We start from the raw sequence: 13448 nt of genomic DNA, 5'->3' as shown, positions 1-13448 counted from the left end.
ATTCCTGCATATGATTAGGCTCAAAAGTCTAATGTATCTCAATGAAGACAACCACAATTTAAAAGATTCTTCTAACTTCATGGTCATTTATTTACACCCACTCTTCAGAAATAAGCTCAGTTTAGGGCACATGTGCTACAAGAAAGAGAGATGGAAAAAAATAACAAAGGAGAGAGAAGCTGGAATACATGCTATAAACTGAGCCCAGACTGTTCTTTCAAATCCCATCACCTATCACTGCACGCCAGTGAGCAGACCCATGCGGCACTACTCTGCATTTAGCCAGCAACCACTTCCTACTGTCCAGCCACTACTTTGCCATCATAGAGTAGGTCACAAACTCAGCAGGTCTGAGCTATAAGAGAAGGAACCAGGACAGAAGAAAATACTACGCACTACCACAAACTCTTGTTGAATTAGAACTACCTTTACTACTTTGATCCACTCAGCCAAGCAACTTTTCCATCTCCTCCTTTGGAAACAGATACCTTGTTTAAAAGAGCGTCCAAAGACTAGAGATGCTGACTGACAGGAGGAATACTGCATGTACACCAGGAGGGGTTTTTTTATGTAAGTATAATAAAAGACTTCCTGGTACTGTATAATTCTCTTATAAAACTTCCCTAAGTTTGTTACTCTGGAATTTTCAAAGTGAATTCATATATTCTCTGCTAAACAAATGGCATTATCTGCAGCACATAAAAGCTGAAGGAGATGTTTAAAAATGTTTACTTGCTCTACCTATTTCACCACATTCGGAAATACCTCCTGTCTCTCAAACAATCAGCTTCAGAGGTCTTAGAATCATTCAAAATTACAAACACATTCAAGCACACTGACTGTTCAAATATGACTCCACAAAGATGCCTCTTTAGTGTGTCCAAAAGAATCACAGAAGATCTAACTACTTCTAGCTATTATTCATACCATAGGGTCACTCCAGCCCAGCATCCTATCCTTAAAAATGCAAGCATTAAGCTAGAATTATTATAATTTTCCTGTACCAGGAAACTCAGTGTCTGTTTTCTGAAAAATACACCTTCAGCAACGCTTTACATACATTTACTCCAAAAATCTTGATATACCTGAAGCTCGGAATCTACAATGGCCAAGAACGAAGGTCACATAATGTGCTTCCTTATATAAAAAAAATATATTTTTAATAAAAATAAAATGCAAATTAAATTATTTTTAATTAAAATACATTTTAATATGAATATGATTTTTTATTTTAAAAAATCTATTTTTAAAAAAAAAGCTGAAATAATTGCTGTGTTTGCAAATAAGGTTCCTGATATCTGTGTTTCTTCCTTCTTCCTTCAGCTGGGATATGTAATTTGCCCATATTTCAGTGTCAGAGAAGGCAAGGGGAAGCAATCAGGAATGTATTAAAGGCAGAACTAGAAGGTCACCGTGGCAAGGACTACCACCTTTCCTCATCCCCAAAACAGGGAACAGGGACCTGCTGCATCTACTCAGTCCAGGGGATGAAGTAGCAGCATTTAGATAATTTACTAGCATATGGTTTCACCACAGTCACTTTCTTTTTTACCTCCTTTCGGCACCTGTTAATTCAGACAGTCACTAAGGACAAGGTTGAGCAACACGTACTTTATGCAATACGTACTTTAATCAGCTTACTTTTTCTGACCTCCTATTTTCCTTCCCCTATGGAATTATTCTGAGTGCACTTAAAAAATAAAGTATGATCAAGAAAGAACCTGTCATATCAGGGCAAGGTTTTATTAATCAGTTTCTCAATATAATAATGTTCTTCTATTACAGTGTTTAGCTCTATGAGGTACAACGTGTTTATGGTAGGCACTGCTCAGCACACAGTCCTTTACTGGCTCAATAAAAGTACCATAGTGTGCTTTCTTTTAATACATCTGAAAAGCTATCAACACATTTCCTGGGAAAAAAAAAAGTGAATTATAAATTATTTTTAACGTAAGCAACAACAACTAACATAGCCCAGATTCTTCTTCCTCATTGCTCTCAATTAATTCCTTGAAAGGTTCCTTCTAAGCTTGGAATAGAAGTATCAGTCTGCACAGGTTCACAATAAAAATTTTTTTAAAGCAATGAAAGGAAGCATGTTTTTCCATCCTACAAGCTAAGCTGTCAGACAGCTGAGTTCATTTACAGCATCTATGACCTCTTACACACTTCATTTTCTTTCTTTTTATCTGCGTACCTCGACTCTCCATCTACCTATGTACAATTTGATAGAGATACAATGTTCATAATCAGCATCCAACTGAAATTTCAGCCGAATTCCAGTCGACAGCATTGTTTCTTTTTATTCCTTAATTCATCCTCAGAACATTTCCCATCTAAGCACTGTGTAGGTTTAGTATTACAAGCAAGGTGGCTGTCATGCAGCAACGGTCTGTTGCAATGCTGATGAATTTGGAAATGTGGAAAAAAAGGAACAGGATTTAAAAGTCATAAAACTTAACAATATTAAAGCATGCTGCTTCCATGGGACTATATTTCTTAACTTATTTTTCCATTCAGCTATTGATTTTTGTAATGCCAGAGCCTGCAGCACAGAACAACAGGGAGATCAGACCTCCCACCACAGATGTTTCATTTGAGTGTTGAAATGCCCAAGGCTGGGTCTGGCTCTTGGGAAAGCCTAGGCAATCAGCTTCCCTGCAGCTAATGGGAATGGACAAAAGTTTCTCAAATATGGTGCACAGGGCCTGCATTGTCTTCTCCAGGGATTGCAGAGGGACCCTAATCATTTCTGTAAACTCATTCCAGTTCTCAGTTTAGCTCCTCTAAACAAAAATCTTGGGATGCAGACTGATCAGTTCATTTGGAAGGGTTGTCAACTAAGGAAAGAAATAATGGCATTCTTCCCTCCTCATGAAACAACCACCTGTTTTAAACATCATCGATCAAACAGGAGAGCTATGACTTGAGTTCTACTCAACCAAGAAAATCCAAGTATTTTGGCGGAGAACATGAAGACATTATAAGTAAGGGCTGGAGGTTCCTATCTAAGTTATTGCAATGAACTAGAGTGAAGTATAGGCTTTAAGAGATCCGAATCATAGCAAGAAACACCACGATTCTTAGGAAATACATTATAAATGCAAGCATAGTAAATGACTTTGGATGATTTAAGGTAGATTAAAGACTTTCACTGCAGAACATGCTTAAACAAATACTTGTCAGGTACACAGGAGTACATCCTAACCTCAGGGCAGAGGTTTGAGCTAGACAACATCTTTAACCCTGTTTTTTCTACTGTACTTTGATTTATACTACCAAAAAAGATAATCAAGATAATGACAAGCTCTTCAGCTCACCATTCTGTGTTGTGCCATCTTTTTGTTTCACCTCTCAACACTGAATGTGTACCTCATTCATGATCCCTTAATTCCAAACACATAAGCAGCTCCTGAGAAAAGGACCCACATATATATATATATGTAGATCATTCTACAGAATTTCTTAAGCATTCATGAGAAACTCTGTATATGTCCCATGAGACTTTCTTAGACCAAATGTACTAAAACTATGTGCCTCCGAAACCTAGCAGTCTCATAAATCAGGAAGTCTGAATCACATTTTTGAACCTCTATCTTGTCATGGTATTTTCAGGTCCATAATAACCATAAATGCAGTCTATTATATTCAGGAGCAAGCATTCCCACATCATACAACTCCAAAGAATCCCTTACATTGATCTGTACTACAAAGCTATGGTATAACAGCAGGAACACTTTCCTCCTACTAATGCAGGCAGTCTAATTCAGTCTCTCTTTCTAATCAATCTTTATAAAGTTATTTATAACAAAGACAGCCAAATTATTTAAACCAGAATGAAATGATACACCTAAACTTGTTTTTCTTTCCATCTAGTAATACAATTCAGAATTGTTGCCACATTTATGAGCATTTCTCATCTTCCCATTAGAATTAGATACATTTCTCTGAAGTTGCTGAGTCTATTGCTCAGCATATATGAGTAGAAAGAGAATATTATCACCCACATTCACTACCAATCAACTGAAAAATATTCAAACAATTAATCCTGACTCTTTAACTCCTTTCTTACTACAGAATTGGGGCATTCAAGATATTAAAAAATATTGTACAGAGCACGTGGGCACTGGAAGAAGTGGGTTTGCATTTGTATGGTGTATTTGAATGAAAATACAGTCCTTTCTGCGATAAAAAAGAAACATGATTATGACCAAGTGGACTGCTACACTAACAAACATAGCTGTGTACTGGGTCATTGTAAAATTACTCATGCTAGGAGACGTATCCTGCTGTGTACGTGTACAAGCCAGGTTTTGAAAGTAGTTACCTCAAATTAGCATGCCCTTATGCTATCCTCCACAATAGATTAAAAGATCATAATAGAAAAATATGGAAAGGTTCTAAGGCTGTTCCTTTAGTCCAATAGAACTGTTTGAATGACTGTTCAACACCCAAGGGTCTTCAGTTAATGCCTTGGATTAAAGATGGTAGAAACAAAACAGCCAGAGTTAACTGTATTATTTTGAAAGCTTTGCAACACCAAGTTCAATTATACTTGAGATTTTCACATATATAAAAGACAATACTTTAAACTGAAGTACCTGAGGATAATAAAAATCCAACAAGCCAGAGAAAATGTGGTTTTTTCCTGTATTCTGAAAGATAGTGTAATACTGAAGAACAAAGTTTTACAAGGTATATAATTAGAATGTTTGAGAGACTAAATCCCACAGACATAGCTAAAAACTTCAGTCACTAGCTTTAGATGCTGCATTTTCCTAAAGCATTCATACTTATCCCAACAAGTATTCAGTTCTTAAACAATATTTTCCCAGTGTAAGAGACAGGAATACCTACCCACACAGCTTTCTTCAGTCTTGTATCTCCCCTTTCTGTTGATCTAAAAATCTGTCCTGTATTTCTACATTTCTAGTTTGCTTAATGACAGGTTGTATCAAAACAGCTAATTCCTTCATCTGCATGAATAGTCTGAGACTAGGTTTTTGTCAGATATTGTTTGCATTCACAATTAGTTTGCCACTGGAATTAATGAAGAAATACTGTGCCCGCCACACACAGCTGTACACCCCTGTATTTACCCACACTTTAATCGTAAGTGCTCTGGCTTCCTTCAGTAGATTAGAGGACTAGAAACTTGAGTACCAGAAGGAAATATTAGAGTTAATGATGGCATTTGTGCTTCTACTTACACTTCCATAAATCAAGAGTAATTCCACTGACTCGATTGGAATAACTAGGAACAAGATCTGCTAAAAGCTTCTGGATTTTCTCATGCTAAAACAGACAAAGGAATGGAGTTACTTATAACCTTCTCCAGAGACTCCTCCTGATCCCAGGTATCATACTTGACTGTTCACACAAGTATCAATCAGCTATACCTCTTTATATAATTGCCAAGGTTTTTAGAAGAAAGGAACCCAAGCTAGAAGAGCTGTTCTGTGTCTATTGAAATTAGGAAACCTGAGAAATTTAATGGATCTGCTGAATTATCAGGTAAACAATTCAGGGAATATAAAGAGGTTTAACATACTAAACAAATTCTTTGCACAGATCTCTCTGAGGATTAGGATGGAGACAGTACATGAAATGTTGTCTTTGAAGTAAAATGATGATACAAAAGGTGCCAGACCCGTTTAGCTACATTAGCCAGAACTCAAGATGACCAACAGATTCCACTGATAGACAGATTTACAGTGCAAACACAGTCAGCGTGTTGCCTTTGCCTAAATAATCTTGCCAGATTTAGAAAAGACAGACAGTCAGCTCCCTCCCTTTATTGATTTTGCTGGTCAGTCAGTAGTTCCACTGACGTGAGAGAAACATCTCCATGATGCCTTTGGTAAGGATCCCTTCCTGTGGTTTTATGTTATTTAGAAAACTTGGTATGCACACTGAACATATCAATCAAGTTTCCCCTCGGTCTTAATATAGCATAAAAATAACACTTTCTTGATGCTCTTCAACTATGTAAGTAGAAAAAGCACCAAACAATTTCATATGGAAGCTGACAACTTTGAACAGCTTTAAATTACAAAAGAAAGACAAAATATATTAATGTTTGCAAAAAAAAAAACATACTACAGATTACAATGTGTTGTAATTGTCAGCCATTAAGTGCAGCAGCAAGACCAACGACAAACAGGGTACCTCTCAATATAGACTTTAGTTCTGCTGTCATAAATTTTCTGTTTCTCTCACCACAATTTGAGGCTTAAACATTATTCTTTAGCAAAGCAAATAGCTAAATGGCTCCTACCTGGTATAGCTGGTAAGACTCCAGACTGTAATATTGCTGTACCCTAAAGAAAACAGAAAATTTTAGAATGAAAAATCTTTACAAGATACAGAAACTTCACAAAATACAGGAAGAACGGCAGAGAAATCACTTCCCCATCACAAAAGCTTAACAAGTGGTTTCAAAATTCAGAATAGATGCAAAGGTGCTCAGATTTGAAGGTGGTCAAAACATACAAGGTTCAAAGCTCTTGTGTACCTTAGTAAAGCCTAACTTGGCTTTGGATGCTTTGCAACAATTGTAACAGGCACAGTGAAGCTTACTACTATTGAATCAGTCCTGAATTAAGCAGCAAAAAGAAAGAAAATTTGATATTCAGAGGAAGATAATATCAAGTTGGAGTAACAGTACTATCAGATGTAAATTAAGGTCATGCCTATTTGCTTAAAATGGTAGGCGTGCAGACTGAAGCCTCATATGCTTCTGATACAGCTCTTTAAAAACAACATAGAGCTTAAATTGGCTTCAGACTGCCTACCAATCCCAGTCAGGCATAGAGTACCATTCACACTGAAGTCATTCAAAGCTGATCTGGAGGACCAGCAGGATGCCCATGAGCCAGCAATGTGCCCTCGTGGCCAAGAAGGCCAATGGCATCCTGGGGTGGGTTAGAAGGGGAGTAGCCAGTAGGTCGAGAGAGGTCCTCCTGCCCCTCTACTCTGCCCTGGTGAGGCCACATCTGGAATATTGTGTCCAGTTCTGGGCCCCTCAGCTCAAGAGAAACAGGGAACTGCTGGAGAGAGTCCAGCGCAGAGCCACAAAGATGATGAAGGGAGTGGAACATCTCCCTTATGAGGAAAGGCTGGAGGAGCTGGGTCTCTTCAGCTTGGAGAAGAGGAGGCTGAGGGGTGATCTCATTAATGTTTATAAATACAGCAAGGGTGAGTGTCAGGAGGATGGAGCCAGGCTCTTTTCAGTGATGTCCAGTGATAGGACAAAGGGCAATGGGTACAAGCTGGAGCATAGAACGTTCCACAAAAACATTAGAAAAAACTTTTTCGCTGTGAGGGTGACAGAGCCCTGGCACAGGCTGCCCAGGGAGGTTGTGGAGTCTCCTTCTCTGGAGACATTCAACACCCCTCTGGATGCATTCCTGTGTGACCTACTCTGGGTGATCCTGCTCTGGCAGGGGGGTTGGACTAGATGATATTTTGAGGTCCCATCCAACCCTTAACATTCTGTGATTCTGTGGAGAACACTCTGGCACTTCGATCGCTAGAGGGCATCAAGGCTGCTCCTGCACAGCAAATTCAAGGTAGGCGAGGACATCACTCTGGTCTGTGCTAGTGACCATCACCCTGCAAAGGAGATCTCATCTATTTCTGTCACCTTGGTGAGAAGAATCCATCATGATCCATTCTTTCTGATAAATGCGTCTTCTGGACTTTGAAGTGAGCAACAACACTGTTCAATTCCAAAGCAATAAAATTCCATTTTATATTGACATCTCACAGCTATTTTCTCCACCTAAATACAGACTTTTGACCTGTCGTAACTCTGTATTTCCCATGCTTTCTTACAAAGTGGCAGCTTTCCAGACACATGTAGGACTTCACATGCATATATTATATATATATCTTCCTCTTATACAGACACCGTGTTGCTTGCCAAAATTTCTCAACAGAGAACAAAATAGATTTACTTACTATCCATACAGAAGTCCAAGTCATACTAATTCCAGCACAACATTTTCTTCAGTCAAACATATTAAGACAGTTTTTGATGCACCTTGCAATGAACCAGAAAAGAACTGGAAAAGATTACACTGATTCTGCTTTGGCCAATAAAATATACAAAAAAGAGCTAACTTGAACCAACGGGGCAAGGATAAATTATCTTTTTTTTAAATACAGTTTTCAAATCTGCAACAAGAGAACAACTTTCAAGACTGGAATAAGACACAACCTACAAGATGTTTCTCCCTGATCTTATTGCAAACATGGATTCTACAGCTTCAGTATTCATTTGAGTTTTATGCTAGCTCTGTATTTTAATATGAGACACTGAATTTGGGGTGGGGGGAGGAAAACAGGCCCATGGCCAAAATTTCTTTCCTGGAAAAGGAAAAACATGCCAGAGCATTTCAGAAAAAGAACATTTCATTAATTTAAACATCGGGGATGTTTTCTGTTTCTATAGTTACTGTGTGTCACCACAGAATTTGCTGCTTTCATTTTGGAAATATGCAGAAGTACCTGCACAGATAAAGAACAGAGGACTTTGGAGTCCATTACAACCAGAATTCTATATATTTAGTAAAAATATTTTTCCATTACAATCGAATTTCTATGAATTTTTTGTAACTAGTAGTATAGCAGACTTGAAAAATGTTTTTTTTCCTGCTCCCAGTAACTTATTAGGGGTTTACTAATATAGACTAGCAAAAAATAATTTCCGGGACTTTGGTTGTATCTGTGGACATAAAGCAGATCATGCTGCTGCTGAAGGTAGCATCTGATCTGCTACCTTACCTTGTGGAACAGAAAGTGGCAGACTGCACCACTGAACTGCATAAAAATCAAATCTTGCTAATAAGAAAGGATCTCACAACTTCTGTGCTTTTAAAAACATAGCTTTGGGTTTTTTTAATTGCTAACTTATGGGCTATGGGAAGGGACTGCATGTTACTTAGTTCACAAAGTCAATCAAAAATTAGTCTGGGAGAGGAAAAAAATTATCTTCCTCACCTTTGCCTCTAGATTCACTAATCCGCGTCGCCTTGCTATCATTTCAGGGCATGGGGCTTGATGCATGAAACTAGATCACAAGTTGAAAAACATTTCAAACTCTCTTTCCACAACTGCATTGCACATCAGAATATCCTAAATTATGCAAAACCATAGGCAGAAATAAAGGGTAGAAAGCAGAAAACCTGAAAGGAGATTGAAAGCTCTTTGAAGAAGGAATGGCATTTTGGTCCTTTGTTTATACATAAGCTCCCAGAGAGGAGCCCTCTTTCATCACTACAGATGTTACAAGCAAGACTAATACACAGAAACAAAGAATAGACTTAATATCTTTATAATTATTCATTTTCTTCTCACCTTATCGCAAAGTCATTATTTGCAAAACAGATACTCTCCTACTTGCTAAACAGCTCTGCTCTCCCTGTAAAGTTCAAGTTCTAACTATGTGATTTACTTGCAAACTAAGATTTGCTGCTTTTCCCTCCTCTCAGTGTTGCACAAGTGTAGCACTTGTGCAAGAATAAGGATTAAAAAGCCAGTAATACAGAACTGTTAAACACATTTCAACTGCAGAAACTCTTTTTGGTGATGTGCAAGTTAAAATCAATCAGTGGGGCTTTCTGACCCCTAAATGTGAGTGAGAATTCAAGCCATCATTTGGTTTTTTATTCTGCACATCAAATACGTAATGAAAATAACTGAAAATAAAAGAGAGACCATTTTGTTAACATAGGTACAGTTTGTTCAACAACGGAGCCTTATTTCATGCCTGGAACTCCTTATAAAATAAATTCTAAGAAGGCTTTCGTAAAAATCTACAAATTATATAAGATGAGAAAACTGATAAAGGCTTGACAGGTAAGATCGAACAAATACACTTTCAAAGTCATTATTAGAAGATTAGATTATACTTGACAAAGAAAAATACAAAAAGGCAAGGAGAAGTTAGATGCATAAAATTACATCAAATGTGGGAAGCTTAAAAATATCATTGAAATTATAAGGAATATGCAAAAGACAACAAATAACTAAAAGACTCAGATGTGATTAAATTAAAAAAAAAAATGAGTCTCAGATAATAACAAAAATAAAACCAGTCTTTTGTCATCAAGTGATTTCTCTAGTCCATAAGATTGTTGTCTTTATTTCCATTTCAGTATATCATATTCTATTATTTCTGCAGCTCGGAGGCCTCCTGCCACAATCCTCTGCAAGGCAGACTTCAGTAATTTACAGCGGCTACCTCTGCAAGGCAACTCGGTAGTAAGAATGGTACCAGACACTAAAAAGCTATCTTTTTTAATTCTACAAAACTCAGACAAAACATTATTTATGTCTGTAGGAGGAATTTTTTTAATTATCATGGCATAATGTACAAATGCAAATGCGTGGTTTTCAAATCCAAAGTATATCTCAGCCTACCATAAGATTACACCAAAGGAGAAAAGGGGTAAGTGACCTCACTCAAGAAACATGCTTTTGTTATGCTTGCTATGATATTCAAACAACTAATGAGGCGAGTATCTAAATCCTGCATATCTCATAATATTACTCGTAAATATAAGTTAAAGATCTTTCTAATGTAGATTCTTTTATTTGTGACCCAAGAGTTGAGTGCTGCAGCCTGAGATGCACAGTTGTTAGTTAAAACAACCTCACCACTACAACACCCACAGTAAACGGATACGTACCACTTGTATATCACACATCATGAGCTACATGTCCAGGGCTATTTTAACTCTGGTAGTGATCTGGCTGCTGTCAGATGACATTCATTTTTGATGTTCTGCTTCCAGATACCTTGGGTAGGGTTCAGTGATAGATGTTAGGAGAACTCGTTATTCATAGATTAGCTCTGTCGCCTTAAACAGCTAAACAGAACCTAAATCTTGGCATATATTTCTGTGTGTGCAAATAACCGTCATAGTACATAATCCTTTTTACAATCAAAATGGGATTTTTTCCCTCACCTCATGTATATTTGCTATAGCTTTAATTTTTTTTTTAAAGTTTCATTTTATTTTATTCAAAGTTTATTCATGTTAAATTTCATAAATTATATGATCTACCAGATCAGTTCTCATTTAAAATAATTACCAGGCAGAAATACTGCCTCATATAAAAAGCACTATGCTCACCTTTCTCTATATAATCAAATCACTTTTTATGGACTTCACAGCCAATCCTGGTCTACCGCTGCTAACACAAGTTCTAGTCTTAAAATACAAGATCAGCCTCAAAATCTAGATTGTTCAGTATAAGCTCCACAGCAAAAAGCAAAGATACTGTACTGCACAGTTTCCTACTTTTGGAAGAAATTTTGCCAGATTCATAGTGACAAAAGGCATCATCTCCGTGGTGTAAAAAGGAGCAGGGAGCTTGCCAGTCAGATGGACAGAAAAAAAAAGGGAAATATTGTGTTAAGATTAATCCCTCCCATTACTGGCTCTAAGCGTAGGAACTGAAAGCATTTATCTTTAAAGAGCTAAAACATTTTTGTTCCATATTTTTCGTCCTAAAAAAGGAGGAAACTGCACTTCCAAGAAAAAGTCTATCAGCTTCTGTAGTTTGTAATGCTGAGCTGGGCTCCATCGTCACTGGCAGGAGGAATGAAATGCCATTTGCCTGATAACTGTCAACATTTCAGACACACCTCATCAGTCACGGCTTATGCAATTCCCTTTGTGTATCTTTAGAAATAAAGCTTTTCTTCCAGCTCATCTAAGTTTAGCAGTTTTTTATAGTTCCATTATTTTGAACCTAGGAAGAGTTAGAGTGCTCAGCACAAGACAGACATGGACCTGTTGAAATGGGTCCAGAGGAGGCCACACCAATGATCAGAGGGCTGGAGCACCTCTCCTGGGAAGACAGGCTGAGAGAGTCAGGGCTGTTCAGCCTGGAGAAGAGAAGGCTCCAGGGAGACCCACTATCTGAATGGGGTCTACAGGAAAGATGGGGACAATCTTTTTAGCAGGGCCTGTTGTGATAGGACAAGGCACAATGGTTTTAAATTAAAAGAGGGTAGGTTCAGACTAGATCTAAGGAAGAAATTGTTCTAGTATTTCAACATCCTCATCATAAACAGGTTGCCCAGAGAGGTAGTGGAGGCCCCATCCCTGGAGGCTTGGTGGGGCTGTGAGCAACCTGATCCAGTTAAAGATGTCCTTGTTCACTGCAGGGTCAGACTTGACCTTTAAACATCCCTTTTAACCCAAACTATTCTGTGATCATATGGGTTTTAGGTGTCACTTGCATCAGTCTAGGAACATGTATGAAGTTTTGTCCAGTCAGAGCCAGAGGATATTCCCTGAAAAGCAGAAATTGGGAAGCAGACTTCTCTAACAATTAACTAATACTCTCATGCCTACTGGATACAGCTGGTGGCCCTTCATCACAATCCTCTGACTGTGACATGTGGTTTGTAGGTAGAGGGAGGCAGAGGATTACAGTTACATTATACAGTCTATGAAAACAGCATCTTGAACTGTCAGCAACTTCACAAAGGAGCAAAGGACTCAATGAGAAATCCCGAATGAAGATCTTGAAATCAGCATCACAAAACCAGAAGTGTGTCAATTGCTTTTGGAAAATGGAAGCAAAAGTGTCTTGAATATGTCCAAAGTTCTGCAAAGCTCAGGTATTTCAGCAAAAAGGAACCAGTTCCCTAAGAAGCTGACAGTTAAGGTACTTTCTTCATGAAGATTAAAGACTATGACTTAATCTTGGAGAAAATTACCAGAAAAGTTTCAAGCTGAAATGCTTAGGCTGCACCAGGGGGAAGAAAAAAAAAAAAAAAAAATTCCTATGAAAGGTCAATAAATAGACACATGGAGCAACCTTTAAAAGTCATCTGCTTTAATGGTCTGTTTCAAAATACCCAGCAGTTGATAGGGCCCTGAACAAAAATAATAAAATTATTAAAGATAAAAACATTATTAAACTTTATGATCCTTTGTAACAACTCCAAATGAAACAGAAACTCCAGTCCATGGCACACTTCAGGTGCAGGGCTCCAATTTCAGCCACAAACTACTGATTACTCAGCTTCATCTGTCACAAGCCAACTGTTGGCTTACAGAAAGATTGCTGAAGTCAGTTCAGAAACATCTCAGTTTGCTCAGCCAAGCCCAATCAGCTACTTTCTGAAGAATGAAGATGATGATTTCATATGCACTGCCAAGCTGCACTCTGTGTCACGTTAAAATTCACCTCCTAAAACCTGTGGGAAAGTCACAGCTCAACTCATCTACAACTTACAGGTGTTCAAACAACAAGAGATAAGAAAGAATGAAGTATTATTTTGTTCTAGCCTGAAGTTGTGTACCCATTGTCTTTCTCATGCTTTTACAGAGGCACTCTTCAGCTGTGGTTTTGATATGCTTCTGTTGAAAAGGGCCATCTGCTTCTTGCTGTGGGCTTCCCAGCTGCTCACAGCCATGAGCCAG

General features: G+C 37.9%; 1 protein-coding gene across 1 annotated transcript in view; it reads right to left on the bottom strand.

Annotated features, from left to right (window-relative positions):
- The window catches only part of LOC104275999, a 45480-nt gene that overhangs the window by 8823 nt on the left and 23209 nt on the right, over positions 1-13448 (bottom strand). The window contains exon 6 of the mRNA XM_009872138.1: positions 6278-6320. Coding sequence (XP_009870440.1) covers positions 6278-6320 — 43 coding nt within the window. The remainder of the gene's footprint in view (positions 1-6277; positions 6321-13448) is intronic.

This window comes from Apaloderma vittatum, unplaced genomic scaffold, assembly GCF_000703405.1.
Source record: "Apaloderma vittatum isolate BGI_N311 unplaced genomic scaffold, ASM70340v1 scaffold12076, whole genome shotgun sequence".
NCBI lineage: Eukaryota > Metazoa > Chordata > Aves > Trogoniformes > Trogonidae > Apaloderma > Apaloderma vittatum.
Note: the sequence above shows the minus strand (reverse complement) of the source record. Positions and strands in the feature narration are given on the sequence as shown.